This window comes from Phocoena sinus, chromosome 12 (genome assembly GCF_008692025.1).
Source record: "Phocoena sinus isolate mPhoSin1 chromosome 12, mPhoSin1.pri, whole genome shotgun sequence".
Taxonomy (NCBI): Eukaryota; Metazoa; Chordata; class Mammalia; order Artiodactyla; family Phocoenidae; genus Phocoena; species Phocoena sinus.
Window position 1 is genome coordinate 20,585,491 of NC_045774.1, and position 23,576 is coordinate 20,609,066.

Sequence of the window (23,576 nt, forward strand, 5' to 3'; positions counted from 1 at the left end):
TAAGACCATGAAACTGGGGAGATGACAAAGAGAGCAAGGGGTGAGCAAGTCCTCCAAGGACTATACCCTGGATCCTCCAATGTTGGGAAGAAGAATCAGCAAAGAAGAATGAGAGGGAAACTGGGAGAGTGTAGTATGTCCCGGAAGCCAAGTGAAGGAAGTGTTTCATGGAGGTATGAATGATGGACTGTGTTGATACTACTGAGAGATCAAGCAAAATGAGGAGTGGGAACTGACCCCTGGATTTAGCAATAGGGAAGTCTCTAGTAACTTTGCTAAGAGCAGTTTTAGTTGAATGGTAGGGGCTATGCCCTTAAATGCCATTAAAATGGTTTCAAGAGAGAATGAAAGGAGAGGAATTTCAACTATGTATATAAAACTCTTCTGAGGAAGTCTTTCCAAAAGGGGAACAGAGAAATGAGGTGATATTTGGAAAGAGGTGGGAGAATAAAAAAATAGTTGGTATGCTGATGGAAAAAATCCACTAGAGAAGAAAATAGTAGGGATGCAGAAGGGAGAGGGAAGATGTCCTCGAGTGAGCAAGAAAGAACGGGATACCACGACATGGTTGGGGTGGCCTTGGGTGGGTGCTGGTTAGAGGTAGATGTGGTGTCAGACCTTGTGGATTCCTCTTCAGTTGACTTCAATTTTCTTAGGACAAGAGAAGGCAAAGTCATGAGCTAAGAGTCAGAATAGGGAAGAAGCGGTGAATGTTTCAGGAAAGAGGAGATGGTATGAAATAATCATGTAGAACAGTGGGAGATGGTCACCAAGTAGCATTAAGGTCTCACATGCGATCATAAATTACACTGAGGCAAGGAAGGAAGGATGTGTTTTTCTCCAGTCATGTTCCTCTGCATGGGGGCTGGTACAGAATAGGTGTAGAGTTAGATTTAACCAGGGGTGGAGTCTGACAGAGATGTGATGAAGCAAGGACAGCAAGGGAATTGAAGGCATGAGAAAAGAGTGATTTCAATAGACCATGTAATCTCAGTAAAGGGCAGAGAGAGGACACGAAGGGATGGGGAAGAGCATAATGGTAATGGGATTGACAGATTACAGGTCCTGCTAGAGCAGAGACTGCTAAACTTATGATAACAGAGAGACTGAGCTAGGGAATTCCCTAGTGGTCCAGTGGTTAGGACTCTGCGCTTCCACTGCAGGGGTCCTGGGTTCAATCCCTGGTCCGGGAACTAAGATGCTACAAGCCATGTGGCACAGCAAAAAAAAAAAAAAAAGAGGGAGTGAGCTAGAAATATAAGATGCTTTGGGCAGAAAGTGTGACACTTGAAATCCAGATTATGGAGGAGTTACAGTCCTAAATGATGATATGGTTTGTCCAGGACATAGGCACTGAAGTGGACGACAAGATCACTAGAAAGAGAAGCTTAAAAACTGAGAGAGTAGAGTGTTGGAAGAATCATCTATGTTTACATTGAAATCACTAAAACAAGAGTAACTTTTTTTAAACTGAAGTATAGTTGATTTACAATATCATGTTAGTTTCAGGTATACAGCACAGTGATTCAGTTATACGTGTGTGTGTGTGCGTCTCTGTGTGTCTGTGTGTGTGTATACACACACACACACACACACACATATATATTCTTTTTCTGGTTCTTTTCCCTTACAGGTTATTACAAAATATTACATATAGTTCCCTGTGCTATATAGTAGGTCCTTGTTGGTCATCTATTTTATATATAGTAGTGTATATATGTTAATCCTAACCTTCTAATTTATCCCTCCCCCCCTCCCGCTTTGGTAACCAAAAGTTTGTGGGTTTTTTTGTTTTGTTTTTGTTATTTTTGCGGTACGCAGGCCTCTCACTGCTGTGGCCTCTCCCGTTGCGGAGTACAGGCTCCGGACGCGCAGGCTCAGCGGCCATGGCTCACGGGCCCAGCCGCTCCGCAGCATGTGGGATCTTCCCGGACCGGGGCACGAACCCGTGTCCCCTGCATCGGCAGGCGGACTCTCAACCACTGCACCACCAGGGAAGCCCTAAAAGTTTGTTTTAAAAGAGTAACTTTTAAAGAGAGTGACAGTGAATCAAGATCTAAAATCACCGAGAAATGAGAGGGAGTGATGGGTGCCCTCCCAACAGTGAGCTTTAGTGGGTGATGCAATTCAATGACATGAGACTTAAGCTGGGAGGTCTGGTCAGGATGTGACATGGAAGCAAAGGGAACACGACCTGACCTCTCCAGGAATAAGAGAGGGTGGGAGAAAGGAGGTACCAGAAAGATCATCAGGAAGTGGGGTCCCCTGGTGAGGACCACTACTCTTACTCCATGATTGGGAGAGACTGTTTGGCTTGTTTTCAAATGACAAATGTATCAACATTTTTGAAAAATGTTTGATGTTAGAAAAAATACAGCACTGTGATCCCACTCCACCTGAGCTTGAGTAAGCACAAGTTTCACTAATTAAAAAAAAAATTCTGAACCAGATAATTAATCATTTATGTCTGATTATCTGCCACTTTTAGCAACAAAAGGGAAAGATTCGTCAACAAATACAAATTCATTATATGCAACACCGGGTCAAACATTATCAGAAATTTTGCCCTTCAAACTTTGTGTCTATTCACCCTAATTCTGACAATCAGGTCTTTTGTTTGAATGGCTCTGAGACAACAGAAGCAACATAAGGCCCAGAATTTGAGCTGTGGCAAGTGTGGGTCCCCAAACTCATGCCAGAATGTCAGATCACCGATTTAATTCCCATCAGAAAAGACTGAAACCCCACAAGAGGAAACTCTAATAAGATGCAACTTTTTGGTGACTCGTAGGCCTCCTTTGAGAAAAAAATGAAAACTGTGGTAATTTTTCCCTGAAAATGTGCAGAGGCACATTTGTAAAAATTTTGTACACATTACAAGCATTTTTTAATAACCCTTTCCACTCCCTCCCCAAGCTAACCAAGTCAGCTAGAATAACATCTGCAAGTCGGTTTCCTATGACTCTGGGAGATAAATGCAGTCAATTCCCAAGGGGTAAACTACCAATATCTGCTAAAAATATTAAAAATCAAAAACCACTTCTTATTCCTCAACTTCCACTGCCATAATCTACTATCTCTTGAATTTCCCTTTCTCCAGATGCTCATTCTAGGGTCAGTCAAAAATCTCAGAAAACACAGGGTTAGCCAAAAAGTTCATTTGGGTTTCTCTGTAAAAAACCCGAACGAACTTTTTGGCCAATCCAATATGAAGAGAAATAAAACAGTTCTTGATGAAATTTTGAGAAATTTTAAGGATATGTTTACGAGAGTTCTACAGATACTGACGAAAACAGTCAAGATTCCAGCTGCCAGTTTTCAAGGATGTGATCCCAGTCCAGGCCACTCTCTTGGGAGATACAGATAACAGGTAGGTAGGTAGGTAGGTAGATACATGATAGATAGACAGATAGATCGATAGATATAAAGAAAGAATACATCCCCTTACTCATCTCCGTCCCCCCAAAACCTTAACAGAAAGACTTCTGATCTTAGTTTAGATATCCATTCTCCCTAGGTGGCTTTCCTGAGGCCCATAGGCATCAACTAACTCTCCCAGGAGCTCACACAGCATCCTGGGCTGTTTCACTTTTTAAAATTCTAACTGCCTGTTCAGTCTGTTTACTTAAAAGCTTGTGAAACTGCCCTCTCTAGGTGAAAGATAACTGACCCCTGGAACTGTGTCTTAGTCACCCTGTGCCAGTCCAAGTGCTTGCCATATAGTAGGAGCAAGGCAACACCATGCTATTCAAAATGTCTTTTACGGATAGGATGGATGGATGGATGGATGGATAGACAGACAGACAGATAGATAGGTAGATACAGACAAATAAGTCCTTCCCTAACCATCTCCATAACATAAAATAAAGCTGAATCTTAAAGCCATATTCACAGCCTAGAGAGACAACTAAATTGGCCAAATCAAAACCTTAGGAAACACAATGCACAACCCAACAATGCAGAATTTTCAAATAAGCCCTTCTGTTTTTCCTTAAAGGTCAAGGGAACCACCATTCTGAAATACCAGCTTCTATATTGGAATTTAAAGTTAGCCCACTGAATACAGCAAGTCCCTACATACGAACAAGTTCCGTTCCGAGGGTGCGTTCGTAAGCCCAATTTGTTTGTAAGTCCAACAGAGTTAGGCTAGGTACCCAACTAACACAATTGGCTATATAGTACTGTACTATAATAGGTTTATAATATTTTTCACACAAATAATACATAAAAAACAAACAAAAAATATAGAAAACATTTTAAATCTTACTGCACAGTACCTTGAAAAGTACCATAGTACAGTACAACAGCTGGCATACAGGGGCTGGCATCGAGTGAATATCCTGGGCTTGAAATAAAGATACTGTACTACTGTACCCTATACAGTACTGTACAGTAAAGTACACAAAAGCACAACCACTTGTAGAGGATGCACGCATGTGACAATGTACGCCAGGCACGTGAACTAACTTACACGATTGGACATGTGAACACACATTCGCATCTTTGAAAGTTCACAACTTGAAGGTTCGTATGTAGGGGACTTACTGTATTAGGATTTGAAAGATAGAACTCAAAAGAAAAACAACATAATAATAACCTCTTCTTTTTTCTACTCCTCAAACCTCCAGGGCAGAGCGTCACATTAAGAAAAGCATTTGTTACCTGAATAATTATGATTTCTGAGCATCTCAGCTTTATTGACTGAACTCCAATCACCTTTCCATCACTTAATTATTCCCTAAATGGAAGGTATTTCTCAACATCTGTTCTTAATTTATTTTCAATTTGCATTTACTCTATCCTATCTGTTGAAGCTGAAATTAGTATTACAGGATGACATTATCCTCGCATGAAACATCCTATTCTCCAATTAAAGTTCCTCTGAAATAGTTTTCCAGGCTTTTTTCACATGTAGATTTTCTTTTAGCTGTCCAAGATTATTATTTTCCCTTTAAGATGAGATTAATATTACCTTTCTTTGCTACCTTTTCAAAGAACTTTTATATTATACTAAATAAATATGAATAAACTTTTTTTCTCATTTTAATTAACCTACTTTTTCTTTGCAGCATGACCTTTCTTTCAGAATATACATATGGAAAAAATTACAAATGCTATTGAAACAATTCAATTCAGTTACCTAAATAAACTGACCGAGAGGCAATACTTTAGGAAAACAGCAGTAGTCAATGTAGCTAAGGAGTAAAAAACTACCTTTAAAATGTAGAAATTAATCAAGTCAAGAATATTAATTCTGGGGACTTCCCTAGAGGTCCAGTGGTTAAAACTCCATGCTCCCAATGCAGGGGGCATGGGTTTGATCCCTAGTCAGCGAACTAAGATCCTGCATGCTGCATGGCACGGCAAAAAAAAGAAAAGAATATTAATTCTGGAGGAAGAGCTAATACCGAAAGGGCTATAACATGACTTATAATTTTTTTTTTTTTTTTTTTGCGGTACACGGGCCTCTCACTGCCGTGGCCTATCCCGCCGTGGAGCACGGGCTCCAGAAGCGCAGGCCCAGCAGCCATGGCCCACGGGCCCAGCCGCCCTGCGGCACGTGGGATCCTCCCGGACCGGGGCACGAACCCACGTCCCCTGCACCGGCAGGCGGACTCCCAACCACTGCGCCACCAGGGAATCCCAGACTTATAATTTTTTTAACTGTACATCTGATTGAAAAATATATATATGAATTATAATTTGAAAAGCTATACATCGGATTGAAAAATATAAAACAAATCCCATGAAGTGAAGTTTACATTGTGTCTTTATACATGTTGCTACTAACTACTAAGGATCTTTCAAGTCCTCTGCCCTACTCCTTCTCTACCCGTACCACGCTGGTCCAAGCCCCCATGATCTCTAACCTTAGTTATTTTCACAACTCTTACCTGCTCCCTTCCGCCCTTCAGCTCTGCTCCCTTCTAAATTTATCTTTCATGCTGTCGACTCAGTTATCCTTTTGATAAACAATACCGAGCCCATTCGACATTAACCCACTTAAAATCCTGTAGTGGCTCCCTACAGGGAAAAGATCAAACCACTTAGCATGCTTCAAAAGAGCTTTCAAGGGCTTCCCTGGTGGCGCAGTGGTTGAGAGTCCCGCCTCCCGATGCAGGGGACGCGGGTTCGTGCCCCGGTCCGCGAAGATCCTACGTGCCGCGGAGCGGCTGGGCCCATGAGCCACGGCCGCTGAGCCCGCGCATCCGGAGCCTGCGCGTCCAGAGCCTCCGCGTCCGAGGCCTGTGCTCCGCAAGGGAGAGGCCACAACAGTGAGAGGCCCGCTTACCACAAAAAACAAACAAAAAAAAAGAGCTTTCAAAATTTGGCCCCACCCTCTCCCGTCATCTGATTGAGACACGTGTCCCAGCAACACTCACCTACCAGCTGCAGACTCAAAATGCATTGTTCTTATCCATCAGCTTGGAATGATGCCCTTCCTCCATGATCCACACGGCTACTTCTTATGCACCCTTCAAGGCACACCTCAACTGCTTTCCTCTTAAGGCTCTCTCTTTCCAGCCCCACCCTCCTTCCCAACAAGGTAAGACTTTGTCCTTCCTCCTCCCATTGTTCCCAAAGCCTTGAGTACATGGCGCCGGGTTTTGTGCAAGGGTGTCTCTTTACGCTTCTCTTCCCAGCCAGCCTGAGAGCTGAAGAAGAGACACACGTCTTGCTCACCTCTGGGCTCATCATCTAGCAACACGGATTGAACAACAAGCATTTGCTGAATGAATAAGGTATGTATATAAGCAAGTCTGATTCATTAAACCATTAAAATGAACAGTAAGCTTTTATTGAGCACTTACTGTGTGTGGCAACTAAGCTAAGGGCTGGCTATCAGAAGGTCAAATTAGGAAATCATGTACCCACACACAAACAAGAAGAGCCAAAAAGAGAAATAAAGAGTGAACAAGGGCTTCCCTGGTGGCGCAGTGGTTGAGAATCTGCCTGCCAATGCAGGGGACACGGGTTCGAGCCCTGGTCTGGGAAGATCCCACATGCCGCGGAGCAACTGGGCCGTGAGCCACAACTACTGAGCCTGCGCGTCTGGAGCCTGTGCTCCGCAGCAAGAGAGGCCGCGATAGTGAGAGGCCCGCACACCGCGATGAAAAGTGGCTCCCGCTCGCAGCAACTAGAGAAAGCCCTCGCACAGAAGCGAAGACCCAACACAGCAAAAATAAATAAATAAATTTATTTTAAAAAAAGAGTGAACAAGAAGGAAGGACATGGATTGTGGCTCTGTGATCCATCGAAGAATAGAATGCTTTGTGGCATTTATGCCGATGTTTGAAGATGAGGGTTTCAAAACTAAGGAGTGGGGAGGGAAGAACAATCAAGCACAGAAAACAAAGCAAGCCATGTCCCAAAGGCAAGAAAAGGACGACTGGCCTCCCTCACAGGGTATTCTGCAGGCGGTGGGGGGTTGGGGGCAGCTAGAAAGATAGGTCAGCATCAGACTTCCCTAAATGTTTCATTGAAACATACATGCAAATGAGTTCCCCTCTCTGAGCAATCTGCCTTGATGCCAGGTCCCTAGAATAAGATCTGTGCTACCCCAAATTCTCAGTAAGGCCAGCCCCAGACAGAGGACAAGCATGTGTGAGCATTCTCCAAATACCAACACTCTTCTAACAGGCTACATCTCTTGAAAAAGCACACGTAAGTTAAAATAATTCAAGTCACTCTGATAATTTTTTACAGACAAAGCATTAAAATGAGATTTAACATATGAGGAAGGGTCTGTTATATTATAGAACTGGCCACTGACACCACATGTAAAACTACAAAAATAAATATCTTTACATCCTTCAGTATAACATTTTCTAAACACCTATGAAGGGACTATATACGGTAACAAAGTAAACTAGAGCATACATGGTGTTTTATCTCAGAGCCCCCCCCACCCCGCCCAGAAGGTGGCTTTTGGATAAGGCCAGGAGCCTTCAACACCAAATTAGATGCAGATTCACTCTCCCAGCTCTGAGTCATACTTGTACTTTAAATTTTAAAAGACAGTATAATGCAAATCATATACCTGATAAGGGGTCATGTTGGTTGCAACCTTTAGAGCTCCCTGAGTAAAATCTGAAACTGGCCCCCATACACAAAGGGCAAGGAGAGATGGAAGAAAGAGGCAGACCACTCCTCATTGGTAGGTGACAGTTTTAATAAGCAAGGGAACTTACATATGAGGCTTGTCTTTGGTGACAGCAAGACGAGTAGATCTCTGCCTGGCCAAATTCTTAAGTTTATAGAGGGTCCTTAAGGGATTTAGTAATATATATGATCCAGATGGTCTCAGTAACACATTACTCTCTCAAGGCTACATCCCTGAAGTAGCTCCTAGTGTAGGAAGAGTGAGTGGAACATATATTCCAAGAATGGGGAGAGGGTGAGGAGCCTCTGATTGCCTGGATCCTCCTTGCAGGTCAACCAGCAGCAACATTCCCTCAATGACCTCCTCCAACAGGTTAATATCCAAAATATATAAAGAACTAATATAACTCAATAGCAAAAACAAACAATCTAATTTAAAAATGGGCAAGGGGCTTCCCTGGTGGCACAGTGGTTGAGAGTCGGCCTGCCAATGCAGGGGACATGGGTTCGTGCCCCGGTCTGGGAGGATGCCACATGCCGCAGAGCGGCTGGGCCCATGAGCCATGGCCGCTGAGCCTGCGCGTCCGGAGCCTGTGCTCCGCAACGGGAGAGGCCACGACAGTGAGAGGCCCGCGTGCCGCAAAAAAAAAAAAAAAAAAAAAAGACAAAACCACAATGAAGTATCACCAGACACCTGTTAGAATAGCTGTTATCAAAAAGACAAGAAATAACAAGTGTTGGTGAGGGTACAGAAAAAGGTAATTCTTGTGCACTGTTGGTGGGATTATAAATTGGTATAGCCACTGTGGAAAACAGTATAGAAGTTCCCCCCAAAAATAAAAACAGAACTACCATATGATCCAGGAATTCTACTTGTGGGTATTTACACAAAGAAAATGAAAACACTAAGTAGAAAAGATTTATGCCCCCCCCAGGTTCACTGCACCATTATTTACAATAGCCAAGATACGGAAGTAACCTAAGTGTCCATCAACGGATGAATAAAGAAAATGTACATTGGAATATTTTTCAACCATAACAAAGATAGAATTCTTGCCCCTTGCAACAACATGAATAAACCTTGAGGGCATTATGCTAAGTGAAATAAGTCAACAGAAAAAGACGAATAACCTCAGGATCTCACTTATAGGTGGAATCTTAAAAAAACATCTCAAAGACACAGAGAACAGATTGGTGGTTACCAGAGGCAGGGGTTGGGGATGGGCATGAGTGAGGAGGGGGTCAAAAGGTACAAACCTCCAGTTATAAAATAAATAAGTCCTGGGGCTATAAAATACAGCATGGTGACTATAGTTAATAATACTGTACTGCATATTTAAAAGTTGTTAAGAGTAGATTTTAAAAGCTCTCATCACAAGAAAATAAAATGCTACAACTATGGTGCTAGAACATATGTTAACTAGACTCACTGTGGTGAGTATGTTTCACAACATACACAAATATTGAATCATTATGTTGTATACTTGAGGCTCGTATAATACTATTTGTCAATTATATCTCAGTTTTAAAAAGTATAATTTTTAAACTGGCAATGTAACAATTCACTTTGAGAAATGGATCATTTACGACCTAGAACCAAATTTGGTTTTTAAGTCTATCTGTTTTGGGGTGGATTTTGGTTTTATTTTGTGGTCTATTTGTTTCAAATATATCTGAAAAGCCTTCCTCCTAAGGATGACAGGGGCCAGGGGCTGAGGGAGGGGGAAGAGGCGTTAGTAGTTAATGAAGACAGAGTTTGTTTGGGAAGATGAAAAAATTCTGGAAATGGATGGTGATGATGACTGCACAACGATATGAATGTACCTTAATGCCACTGAACTGTATACTTGAGAGTGTTTTAAAAGGTAAATTTTGTGTTACGTATATTTTGCCATAAAAAAAATTATCCAAAAAAAAAAATCACACACAAAAAATTTACCCACACTTTAGTCAAAAGGGACAAACTTCCAGTTACAAGATAAAGTACTAGGGATGCAATGTACAACATGGTAAATGTAATTAACAATGCTGTATGTTATATATGAAAGCTGTGAAGAGAGTGAATCCTGAGTTCTCATAATAGAAAAAAAATATTTTTCTACTTTTTAAATTTTGATTTTATATGAGATGAAAGATGTTCACTAAACTTACTATGATAATCATTTCATGCTGTATGTAAGTCAAATCATTATCCCTTAGGTATATACTGGATGCTTTAAACTTACACAGTGCTGTATGTCAATTATATCTCAGTAAAACTGAAGGAAAAAATATTTATTCACACTTGCACAAAAGTCTCTGTTCAAATAGAAATCATCAATCCCACTCAGGCCTCACCAGGTAGCCTCTTTGTAAACCTCAATCTTAAAACTGCCTCAGGAATAGATCTCGTCAAATTCTGAGACTGATCTCAAATTCCACACAATGACTTACAGAAAAGCAATTATGTATCTCAGACCGCCCTGGAGGTTATTTAATCAATGAAGAAATGAATATTCCCTTCTGTATTTTCAAAGAGGTTAAAGATTAGAGCTCAAAGACTTTACTGCAAATAACTCAAGGACTATAAGAGATTGGGGGTTTGGCGTTTGGTTAGGTTTGGTTAAATGAATATAAGAACATCCCAAGACCTCTGGGGTGTATTTATAGATCCTTAGGGAACTTGCTGTGGTGGTCCATACATCACTTAACTCCTAATTCATCACTGACAAAAAAATCATTATTCATCTTTTAAAATTCACTCATTTTTAAATTACTTTATAGCAAAAAGAAAGTATAGTTATATTAAATGTAAGTACTAGATTTCACCTATTTAAAATTACAAAAACAAGGAGGCAAATACATATGTAACACCTTAATCTTAAAGATAAAACTAGCATGGGCTTCCCTGGTGGCGCAGTGGTTGAGAGTCCACCTGCCGATGCAAGGGACACGGGTTCGTGCCCCAGTCCGGGAAGATCCCACATTTTGCGGAGCAGCTGGGCCCGTGAGCCATGGCCGCTGAGTCTGCGCGTCCGGAGCCTGTGCTCCGCAACAGGAGAGGCCACAACAGTGAGAGAGGCCCGCGTACCACAAAAAAAAAAAAAAAGATAAAACTAGCATAATGTTATTATGTTTTTACACTTTATATCATATCTTAGAAATCATCCCATATCAATACAGAAAGAATGTGTGATTTTTCATTGCAAATCATTCCATTGTAATGAATAAATTATAACTTAACTAAAAAGAAAAAAAACGAAAGAAAACCAACATAGAGGATGGATGTGAGGATTTTTCCTCACGAGTCAAAACCACATCTGTCTTGGAAATTTTTGTTAGAAAAGATAGACAGTAAATTTTTATGATAAGTTCAGATGACTCCACAAAAGAACTCAGGATCCGACATTAAGCTTGCAGCAGGAAGAGGTTCAATGCACCAAGTTGAAGACCAAGGTGCTCCATGAAGAAATGTTTCAGGGCTGAATATTTTGGTACGATCCTCTGGTTCAACAGACCACAATAAGAAATGCACCAAGTTTCATCACTCTCCTGACTCACTTTACACAGTTTTACCTTTGCTCAACATGACCAAAACCCTTCAGAATACAAGGCAAAAGAAAAAAATGTCCAATACCAAGAAATCCATCACCTCTTAAAATTATTTAAAAAGAAGATTTTGTAAGTAGAAATAATCTTCAACATTTGACTATTGTTCTCCCTGCTCCTTTGAAATGCACAGACCACTTTCACTTTGGTTCCAAGAGTCTTAAGCCTGCCTCCTTTGTCCATAAATCAATGGCACTAAACAGAACGAGAACCCGCTGGAGCTCGTTAAAACTCCAGATGCCGGGACCCCACCCCACTAACTGAATCGGAATCCCCAAGGGTCAATCTGACAAGCAGCCTGAGTTAGGAAGCGGATAGAGGCTGAACCCAAAACCGGACTTTCAAAATAAAAGCATATGTTTACATCTATGTAATTACTGAACTAATATTAAATCACAAGACTCACATAGCTGATGAGTAGCAAGAGAAGCAATCAATCAGTATTAACCTCAAAATGCTATTCTCCATCCCCAGGTCTTCTTCACGAAAATGTCCTACACCAAAATCTTAATTAGAACATGGCATGGAAGAAATGTGCAAATATTAAAACTATGGGAGATGATCTAAGAGATTTTTTCAACCACGGCATTTTTCAAAGTTGTGCCACTTTCGAGACATAGTCATATTTTTTGTTGGATTTCTCTGCTACATCAGAAATGCCATTATGTGCTTTCTTCTCCTCTTTGGAAAAAAAAATGTTACATAATTCAACGCTAAGATTATTGAACTGGACAGAAATCATAATTAGCCAACCACCCACCTACCAAAAAAAGTTCATCTGAAAATATTCACCTATGAAATGTTATTCTCCTGCTCTATATCACGAGCTCAATGGCTGTGCCAAAACTGAATTTTTTTTTTTTTAAGTAAATTGAGTTTTCAAAACCAATGTTGAGGTTGTACCACTCCAAACCTTAATCTTAGCTGCCAGATGAGCCCACACACAAACAGTTCCCCTTATTAGCTAGGCTAGGAGACCAAGCTTCTGACAGAGAAGACCCACAGAATATAAAGAAATCTCAGGTGTTTGGTTGTGAAAAGGCATCAGCACCAAGGCCGGAGAGCTACGGGGGAACCGGGCCCACCTGCCTCCCACGCTTGACGGGTGTTAATCGAGGAGCAGAGGAAAGAAAAGTGAAAGGACTAGATCCGGCTTAGATTCTTCAGTCCACAGCCATCATTTTGAAGGTAAGTATATATTAAAAACTCACACTGACTCACCTTTCAAATACTAAACTGACTGTATTCATTATTAAACACTTACGGCATACAAGAAAATAGAAAGAGTAATACAGGAAACACCTCTGCCTCCACAGAAACAGCTTAAGGAAAAAAAAAAAATCTAACCAATACATGTGAAAGCCCCTGAGTAATCTTTCGCAATAAAATTTTAAGTAATTTTTACAACCATCAACGATATTGCATGTTCCCTTGTTCCCAGAAAATCAACGATCTCGCATGTTCCCTTGTTCCCAGAAAATCGTCCTATTGGCATCTAGCTCAAATCGGGACTCAAATAAGGCTCAATAAAACTGAGTTTTCCGTTCTGTCTATATAATAAAGTACTTCCACTGTTTAGAACATTCTCCACAATTCATGTTTTTCTCTCAAGAACAGATCACCGACACAGCTTTCACAACCCCAGTAACAGGTCATGAGAATCACATGAATACAGAAATCTTTTCTATGATGGCACAACTTCAGCATAATGAGGTACCAACACAGAGAATATTTTTATGCGCATGACAAGAATAGCTGCTCTTCTCTGCCGGAGTTGAATTTCCACCAGGGTCACTGTCCCTCAACACAAATCCCCAGGGCTCATGGAAAAAAACCAAATCTGCTCAAAGACTCCCTTCAAAGCACAGGTATTCCAGCCAAGTAAAGCTTCAGAAAAAAAAAAAAAAGAAGAAGAAGAAGAACAAGAACAAGAACAAGAACTATTTTTCACAGTCCCTTAAACTCTTTAGGAAAATCCCCTCACAGATATTTCTTTAAATGAAAGAGAAAGAGGTAGACCAATGGGAAATACAACGTAACCACTGTCTTTCCTAAAGAAAGGCCTCTAAAAGATAAACAAATAAGGTAACTTTCCTCATAGTTTCATAAAACCCCATCTTGTTAAGCAAGCTTACTTTATTGCAAACATAGCATCTTTTTAGGCCTGCTATAAATGTAACCTGGTATATATAATATTCCATATTAAATAATTTATTTTATTTTTATTTCACTGGCCTCTCTTTTCTTCTCTCTCCCTCCCCCTACCCCTACCAGCTCTTTCAACGCCAGATACCCATCTGGGCATCAGACCAGGACTTAAAACTGTGCCATATCGCAGTGCATCTGAAATCCACTACCTTTTTTTCACCGGTCAGTTAAAAGCCTTGAGCAGCAGGCAGGGGAAAAGAGAAAAGGGAATTCATGTCAGAAACAGATTATCAATTTTTCTACCTTCCACCCAGAGGACTGCTAACTCTTATTTTCCCCTTTGCTAACTCTTAACAGAGAATGACAGAGAACAGAGAGGGCCGGGAGCAGCACGCTGTCTCCTGCAATCGGCCCGGCCCTCCTTTAGCAGGGCTGTGATGCCAGCCGGAGGCCTGGAGCAGCTCTGTCTCACAGCCCAGGGCCCCAACCTTGTAACTACGAAGGAAGAGGATATATAAATACAATTGATACTCTGCAAATTTTCTAAGAGATAGATTTAGGTACAAAATAAAAAAGAACATTCTGGCAGCAACAGAATAAACTACCTGGTAAATTAGGAAACTGGGCACTCTACAGAGGTCAAATGAGGGTTTCTAGAGTCGGATCACCTGAGTTCTCACCCCAGCTCTGGTGCTTCCTAGTTCTGTAGCCTTTTTCATTGAATAGACATTCACTGCTCACCTACTGTGAGCCAGACACTGGGCTTGGTCCCAAGGATATACGGGTCCCTACTCTTGTAGAATTAAATTTAGTAGGAAGGACATTAACAAGCACAAAAAACAAGAAAAGTACCAGATAGTGATAGAGCATACGGGGAACTTAAATATAGTGATACAGTCAAGAATGACTGGGAGAGCTACTTTCTAAAGTCAGCAGGGACGTTCTCTCAGAGGTGACACTGAAGCCCAGCTCTAAATGACGAGAAAGAGCCCATCAGGCAAAGGCAGGGGAAGAGGGGTGTGCAAAGGCCCTGAGGTAGGCATGACTGGGCCTTTGGAGAAACAGAAAGAAGGCCAGTGTGGCAAATTATTATACTTCTGTGTGGCTCATGTCTGTCATCTGTGAAGCAGTGGTTGTGAGGATTAAACTCTGAGCACCACATCTGCACACTGTATGTGTTCAGTAAATGTAAGTTGCTAGAATTATCATCATCATCATCAGTGAGATCCTATCACTGGAGGCGTGCAAGCAGAGGTTGGGTAACCACCGCACAGGCATGGCCAGGTGATAGGGCCTCTAAGGTTCCCTCAACAATTAGATCCCAGGATTACACAAGAATAGAAAAGGTGAAGAAAAAAATGATAAAACTGTTACACTCAGGCTTCCTGCCTAAAGGCTTTGAAAGAATGCTTTCAATCATACAACGATGTGGAGTTTACCAACTAATTCATTCAACAAATGTTCCCATCTGAGAATCTCTGCTTCTAATCCCTAAACAGTCAAAATCCCCACTTGGAGCTAGCTGGCACAGTCTTTAGCCCTGAAGTCTACCCTCTTTAGGGCACTTTGAGCTAAAACTTACCACACCAGCACTGAGAAGAACAGAAAAGGTTGACTTATTCTATGTTACTGGCATTAGTGTCAGCTACTGACAGAATAAAATAGCGGAGAGGACAGTCTTTGACGTTATACATAATCTCAAACCATTTTATTATTTCATGGTGAAAACGTTCCAAGCAGAAGTTTATGCATCACAGACTCCACTGACAACATATTTCACTTAAAAACAATTCTTACTCTTGGCCTACTCTCAAAATACTTAATAAATTGTTAAACTTTCTGAAGCCCGCTAATTCAGGCTATCAAAGATGCACTCGACGGATGAATTTGACTTGCGTGTTTTAAGTTAGGGAAAGATCTACTTTTACCCAAGCCCAGGCCCTGAATCATTAAAGGTCATATTCTTTCAAGTTCTTTTCTAAAAGTCACTCAAATCCAAGGCAAAGGTATTACAACCATAAAGAAATGTATGACTTTTATATTCATGAAACTATGTCCTCACCTACTCTTGATATTTCAGATTTCTGCTTAGATGGTGAAAATGACTTTAAAAAATTATTAAACCTCATACACTGCATAAAGCAAATTAATATTGAATATGGTCAATATAAACAATCCTAATACCTTAACATAAAATGCACCAATATTTTTATGATGCCAGGCTTTTAGACTGTCCAAACTCAAGGATTTGGAGAGGAAGAGGAATCGTCATAAACCAAGAGATAAATTTACCAGTATAATCTCAACATCACTTCTCTTTTCCACCCTAATCTCCATGCACTCCCCCACAGCTAGTCCCTCAAAAGGAAGAAACATATAGGAACAGATTTGAATCAAAATTCTCCTGTAGGACAACATTCCCTTAAAAAAATGAAAAAGCAAAAATTCAGCATAGAACGCATCCAAGGAGGATCTTTAAAAATATGCATTATAGCTGAGTAATATTCCATTGTATATATGTGCCACATCTTCTTTATCCATTCATCTGTCGATGGACACTTAGGTTGCTTCCATGTCCTGGCTATTGTAAATAGTGCTGCAATGAACATTGTGGTACATGACTCTTTTTGAATTACGGGATGGACCTAGAGTCTGTCATACAGAGTGAAGTAAGTCAGAAAGAGAAAAACAAATACTGTACGCTAACACACATATATGGAATCTAAAAAAATAAAATGATGAACCTAGGCGCAGGACAGGAATAAAGACACAGATGTACAGAATGGACTTGAGGACACAGGGAGGGGGAAGGGTAAGCTGGGACGAAGTGAGAGAGTGGCATGGACACATATACACTACCAAATGTAAAATAGATAGCTAGTGGGAAGCAGCTGCATGGCACAGGGAGATCAGCTCGGTGATTTGCGACCACCTAGAGGGGTGGGATAAGGAGGGTGGGAGGGAGACACAAGAGGGAGGGGATATGGGGATATACGTATGCATATAGCTGATTCAATCTGTTGTACAAGAGAAACTAGTACAACACTGTAAAGCAATTACACTCCAATAAAGATGTTAAAAATATATATGCATCATATGTAGATGATTCCTTTGACTTAATCTGAACTAAAGATCCCTGTTCAACATGTAAATTTTAGAGTAACATGAGAACTGACCACTGAGTTAATATTTACCTTAAAAGAATCAAAAAAGTGCCTTCCAGAAAGCAAGGTTGGAACTAATAGGCCCATTCATATCCAAATTTATCTACTGCTTTTTGCAACATAATCCAGCCAAAAGAATGTGATTCAGATCTCAGCTATGCAACTGCTAACTTTTCAATGTTTTTTGAAGTAGGAGCCATCAAGGAAAAAAAAAAAAATGTAATAGTCATCACCTTGGCATTAAAACACTCGAAGCAATTTGAGATTTTTAAGAATACTTTAAAAATACTTTAAAGATATAAGAAGTAATACAGGCTCATTGAAAAGCTTTAGAAAGTACATATGAGCAAAAAGAGAAAAATTATAATCCCCAAACGCCAAGATGACCACTATTAACATTTTAGTATACACTCTGCTAAACTTTTTTGAAAAAAGAAAATTTTTCACACAAATGACTTCATATTGCACATATTTTTTATGTAACATCAAGAACATATTTCTATGGTCATACACATACATCTTTATGAATGTATAATCTTCTACTTTATGAATACATGCTAATTTAATTAGCTCCACTGAGTTTCTATATGATTTATTCAAGTGCCCTACACTAAAAGGAACAGAGTAGGTTAACCATTGTTTCCTAAAATTATTTTGCCTATGACATCCTTATTTGAATTACACATTAGAACTTACGCTGCTTTCAAAATACTTTGGGAAATTATGATCTCACCAATCACCAAGCAATGTCAAGCAACATACCAGGAGACCAAGTTGGGTTGAGAAATTAAGATAGGATACAGAGATACTATATTACCATTTACAATGTAATAGTCATTTGTCAGAATTATGTTTCTCCAAAGAAGTCTGTCTCACAAGAATAGTACAAAACAAGCCAAGCTTGTGTCTTCTAAGTAGTTTATGCATAAAAATCATTCATTTTCTTAAGCTTCCATTACTTACCAGATCTGGACTTAATGATGTCACTGAACTCGTTCTGCCCATCGTCAGCCCTGGCCTCGTGTTCTCCATACTTGGCCATCTTAGCTAAGTTTCAATATAATCCAAAGACTTTACAAGGTCCTCTTTTTAAGACTTTCAGTTTTCTATAATGATCAACATCAATACCTAAAGAGAAATGGGAAAGTATTGATTTGAAATATATATATATATGACTATAACACATATGTTGACATATATATTAACATATAGAACATATCACATATATTGCTATAATATACAACTATAGTATGTATAATGACTATATAATATATATGACTATAAATATCAAACTATACATATACATTATATATATAGTCATATACAGTTATATAAAGTTATATATAGTAACCATTCATTCGGCAAATATTCAATCACAGACTATGTGTAAGGCACTGATCTGGGCAACAGAAATATGACTATCAAAAAGAGACACAGCCTGTACTATCTTGAAATTCATAGACACCAAGCAATTAATTATATAATGAATTATTTCATTATACTACTAACATGTTACAAATGTATAAACGAGAAGCATAGAGTAGTATGAGCATACAGAAGAAGAATCTGATTTGCTCTGGGCAATTAAAGAAGGCTTTCTTGAAGAGGTGACATTTGAGCCAAGCCTTCAAGGATGAGATGAATTTAATTAGCCAAAAAGAGAGGTGGGAAGAGAATTTCCCATGTTAAGTGGCAGGAAGAATCAAGGAGCATTCATGAATCTGAGCAAAGGCCAGTGCTTTTGGAGAGAACAGCCAAGAGGAGAGAGACCTGTTGAACTAGGTGAGGTAGATAGGACCACGGACAGGGTCTTAGAGACCATGTCAAGGCCTTCCTAAAGAGCAGTGGGGGGACTTTCCTGGTGGCATAGTGGTTAAGAATCCGCCTGCCATTGCAGGGGAACACAGGTTCGATCCCTGGTCCAGGAAGATCCCACATGCTGTGAAACAACAAGCCTGTGCACCATAACTACTGAAGCCCACACGCCCTAAAGCCCATGCTCCGCAACAAGAGAAGCCCACGCACCGCAACGAAGAGAAGAGCAGACCCTGCTCTCGGCAGCTAGAGAAGGCCTGCGCGCAGCAACGAAGACCCAACGCAGCCAAAAAAAAAAAAGAGCAGTGGGAATCCAGTAGATGGTTTTAAGCTGGGAAGCAACATGATTGTGGCCTAAATAAGGGTAGATGGAAAGAAGTGCGTGGACTTGTGGTATATTAGATATTAAGTAAAGGTCAATCGGATTTGGAAACTGATTGGATATGAGACGCTCAGGATACTGAGGTGCAAAATGACTGCCCAATTTTGGCTTGGGCAATTGAGTCATTCACTGAGCTGGGGAACACTGGAGGATGAGCCTCTAAAGGAAGAAATAATGAGTGTGATTTGGATTTACTGAGTTTGAGATGCCTCTGAGATATACAAGTGGAGATAACAAAAAAGTCTGATCTCAGGAATGGTCTGGATTATATATAAATCTGAACGGTTACATGTTATATCCATTGACACAGATTTTATTCTGGAAAATACATCATGAAAATTCTGCTGAGAATACATATCACTCAAAATAATTTTAATCTTTAGCAATTAATTAGTCAGAGGCACCTTTAAAATTTAAAGAATTGAGGATTCTATCCTTCAGTACCACTTTTCTTTAAGAATGTCAATAATAATAGCCCTAGTACTTTCTGGAACACAATGCCCAAACAATCCAAACAGAATCAGAATTCAAGTTTAAGTTCAGCGACTTGGCTATATCCTAACATCCCCTATGAGCACCCCAAATGCTAGTTAAATAAATTAATCATTTAACTGGGAATATAACACTGAACACATCCAAATATTAATCTACAAGCAACAGACATTAATTCACATATTACAATAGGTATCACAAGCAGGGTTTATGGCTAACTAGGATAGACAACAATTCAGTTCTTTATTTCAAGGATACACCATGTGGCATTATTATTTTGTAATATATTTCATTTCACATATTTATGAAATAATTAGAAGTTTTACATATTACAATGTTTTATGACATTCAAGGAAACACCATATTATTTTATAATATATAAATATATAAAATATATTATTTTTTTCCCTACCAGTTAGGAAAAAGGTGTGTTCTAATAATAAAGAGATCAAAATTACCTTAGAAAAATGTTTTAAGTGTTAAAGTGTTTGACACACATGAAAACTGTGGTGGATTGCTAAAGCTTTAGGAACAATTTCCTCTCTAGTAGGGAGGATACATGGATTGGATCATCAGCCTGCCAGATTTTGTGAGGGTATAAAAAACATTTTCCATTTTTTATATCGCCCACTACGTTATACTTTATGGATTATTATGTAATTAAGTTCTTTTTGGGAGGTACATAACTGCAAAAGATTTGCTGAATTCTTAAGTGTATTTTATTATATTCAAGAACCAAAAACTTTCTTGAGAAGAATGCACATAAAATTTCATTATGGAAAATCAGTTTTGCCCCCCAAAAATTCTCTTTATTAGAAATGAACTAATTATTCCCTTTGAAAGATATTTCTAATGCTCTCCTTCATAAGTGGTCTTAGCCAAGGGTCTTCTTCAACACTTTCCAAAGACTTTTCCCAGTCCCTAAAAGATAAGTAAACTGTTCACACAGAACTTTATTTCATTTGCACATTAATATTCCTGCATCATAATATTTTATTTTGCCACTACCTAAGATAAACTCTCAAATTTTCTCTTCTTTATATGCTACAGAGATACAGCAGTAAGGGGGAGCAGAGGACAAGGAAAGAATGGGAAGGTGGGAGAAGCACATAAGACCATTTTAACAGTAACAGATACCCACTGACTAACACTTGGTGCCACTAATGGGCAGGGGTCTCCTGAGTAACACATGGCAGGAATTCATTATTGGCTGTCAGAAGACAGATCAAACTTTCATCACTAACAATGTGCCTCCGTGTGAGCCTCCACTTCTACATCAATAGTATGGAAGCAAGGCCATTTTCCACACCAAGCTAGGCGAGAAACAGAATAAATGAATGGGGTATCACTTTACAAGCTTTAAGCCCTCTAGAGTTGTAATTTATTGTTACCTCTGCTCTAAGTTCTGTTGCCTCATAATGATGTTCTGCACAGCTTAGCCAGCGCTTTCTCACTGAAACCAGTACACCCTATACTCACCAGCTTTCTTCAGAACGTCTCTGGCTGTCATATGGACCAGAAGCCGTGAGTGTGTGGCAATAAACCCGGATTGAAAGTATGGGGGTTGGCCTTATGGGCAAATCTAATGTTTTAATTTGGAAATTACAAAATGTAAGAATACAAACATGTTTAACAATGTGCAGTTATGATGGAAATATGGTGTGGGTCCTTAGGCAAAAACTATTCATTCATTTCCACCGGGAACCAAAACCTAAGAATGCTAGCGAGAGTGGAAAAGGAAGCCCAGAGGGCCAGAGTTTGCGGCTCCGCTTGAAACTTGGTAAAAGACACCGCCCAGTGCCAAGAACTGCCATTCATTCTCGGAAGCGCTCCAAGGGAAGGTTCATACTGTTGTGGTTAATGCTGTTTACAGGGGCAATCAATTTTAGGTAAACACCTGAAGGAGAGTTAAAGAGCTGTCTCCTCGGTCCCATAAATGCGGGTCCAGGGGGCGGGAATGACTCCGCGTAAACCTTGGCCCTCGCCGCCTGGCCCTCTGGAAGCCAACGCACCCAGGAGCTTCGCATTCCAGCAGCTCTCGCCTGACTCGCGGCGCTATCGGCAGGCTGCGTGCCCCGGGCCCACCAGCAAACAGCCCGGAGGGGCCCACCCGACTTCCTGAGGCCCATGCAAGTTACAAAGGAATGGATGAGGCTACTGCCGGTGGTCCCTGAGGCCGCGAGCTCCCGCCCGAACCCCGGGAATCGAGGCTTCCCCGAACTCGGTTCACGCCCGCTACGGCAACTGACCGTCCCAAGGGGAGTTCCATGAATAACCGACCCGCGAGGCCCTGGTGACCCAGGTGACCTGGAGGTCGGTAAAGAGGAGGCTCTCCCCGGGGCATCCCTGTGAGAGAGGCTGTTAAACCCAGGTTAGACCCGGGCTCCTCAGTTAAGCGTAAAACAAAGTGAGAGCTCCCTGGCTCTTGGAAGTCGGACACGTTTTCTCCTCCCCTTGAAACAACCCTGGCACGAGCCCCTTTGGTAATCTGGGGCTTGGCGAAAAAATTCACTTTTAACAGCGTGCCTTCTAAAAGTTGCACAGCCTAAAATTAGTGCTGTCTTGGTTTTTAAAGGGGCCTTGGGCAACCAGAGCCTCGGACCCGGAGCCACAAAGGGACATGAATTACCTTACCACTTGCAGCAAGAGATGCCAAGGGTCCGGGAAACCAGAAGAGGCGACCGCGCGGGACTACTCACCGACCGAGCGCCCCTCGTCACCTCTCCAAAGCCCCACCCTCGGGAGCAGCAACGGCCCGGAGGTCGAGCACATTTCCTGCCAGGCGGATAGCTGGGAACCTCTCCCCTCCCTGTCCTTGCGGACACCTCCGGGGCCCCGCCTTCCCGAGGCTGGGGTATGTGTGACAGGCCCTCTAGGAAGCCACGTCCCCTCTTGGAGATCACTGGCCCGGCGCGCACGGAGGCGCGACCCTCTCACCCTAGCCGGGAGGAAGACTGAGGGAGTCAAGACGGAGTCCGGAACCAGTCGGAGGAGTTTGGGTCGTTCGCTACTACACGGATTCCGAGGACCTTCTCGCCCGAGCTCTCTCCACGTTTCTGGCATTCTCTGTCCCGCCGCGGGGAGCTGAACTGGGGTTCCAAGGAAAGTGCAAGCAAAAGTTGGTTACGTCCTAGGCTCAGCCTTGAGAAGGAGCTCGGGACGCTGATCCTGGGCGCGTGAGCCGCAGGAAAGTCCATCCTTCCCGCAGCCTACGCCCCGTTTCCCCGGGGCTGTGGTCACATTACCCGGCCCGAGGCTCAATAATGCATGGGCTTACCTGCTCCCGTGACCCGCGGGCCCGCCTCGCCTGCCCGCCGCCGCCGCGTCCCGAGCGGGCCGAGGGCTCCTCTGCTGTGTTTGAGGCGTAGTAATCGAACTACGGCGGGGGTGTGTGCGAACGTGAGCTCTGTGATGCGGTGTTTTTTTAAAAGGAACTATGGAAAACCAGACAAGATCCGAAAGAAAAAAAAAATTTTTTTGACACCCGACTGAAAACGCCCCTAACTTGTGCAATCTTCCTGCCCCGTAGTTCCGCCAAAAACAAAAACAAAACAGTCCAAGTGCAAACCTGGAATGGGCGCGCAGGCACCAAGTTTGCCAAACACTAGAGAGTTTTCCGTCTGCTGAAATGACCCGCAAGGAGGGAGGCACCGCTCCCCAAGATTCCCCAATCGGCTTTGGGAGCCGGAGGCTCCTCCTCGCCCCTCGGCGGGAGAAAGCCCGCTGCAGGCTGCGGCTGCCCACTCCCCTCCTCCGAGGAAAGGCGACTCCACAACTTTGTGCGCGAGCTGCTCGCTCCTCCGGCTCCGCCTCCTCCCTCCCCCCCGCCCCCGCGGGCCTGCCCCTTTGTTGGCGAAGGGAGAGGAGCGCCGGAGGCCCAGGAG

At 41.7% G+C, this 23,576-nt stretch overlaps 1 protein-coding gene across 2 annotated transcripts in view; it reads right to left on the reverse strand.

Annotated features, from left to right (window-relative positions):
• The window catches only part of UTRN (utrophin), a 561,071-nt gene that overhangs the window by 478,916 nt on the left and 58,579 nt on the right, over nt 1-23,576 (reverse strand). Inside the window, exons 1-2 of one of the 2 annotated variants that reach the window (XM_032650820.1) lie at nt 22,327-22,524; nt 17,967-18,131 (exon numbers count right to left, since the gene is read on the reverse strand). In XM_032650820.1, the coding sequence (XP_032506711.1) occupies nt 17,967-18,045 (79 nt within the window). In that variant the 5' untranslated portion in view covers nt 18,046-18,131; nt 22,327-22,524. Of the gene's footprint in view, nt 1-17,966; nt 18,132-22,326; nt 22,525-23,576 lie in introns of those variants that run through there. The other variant, XM_032650818.1, reaches the window with a different exon arrangement.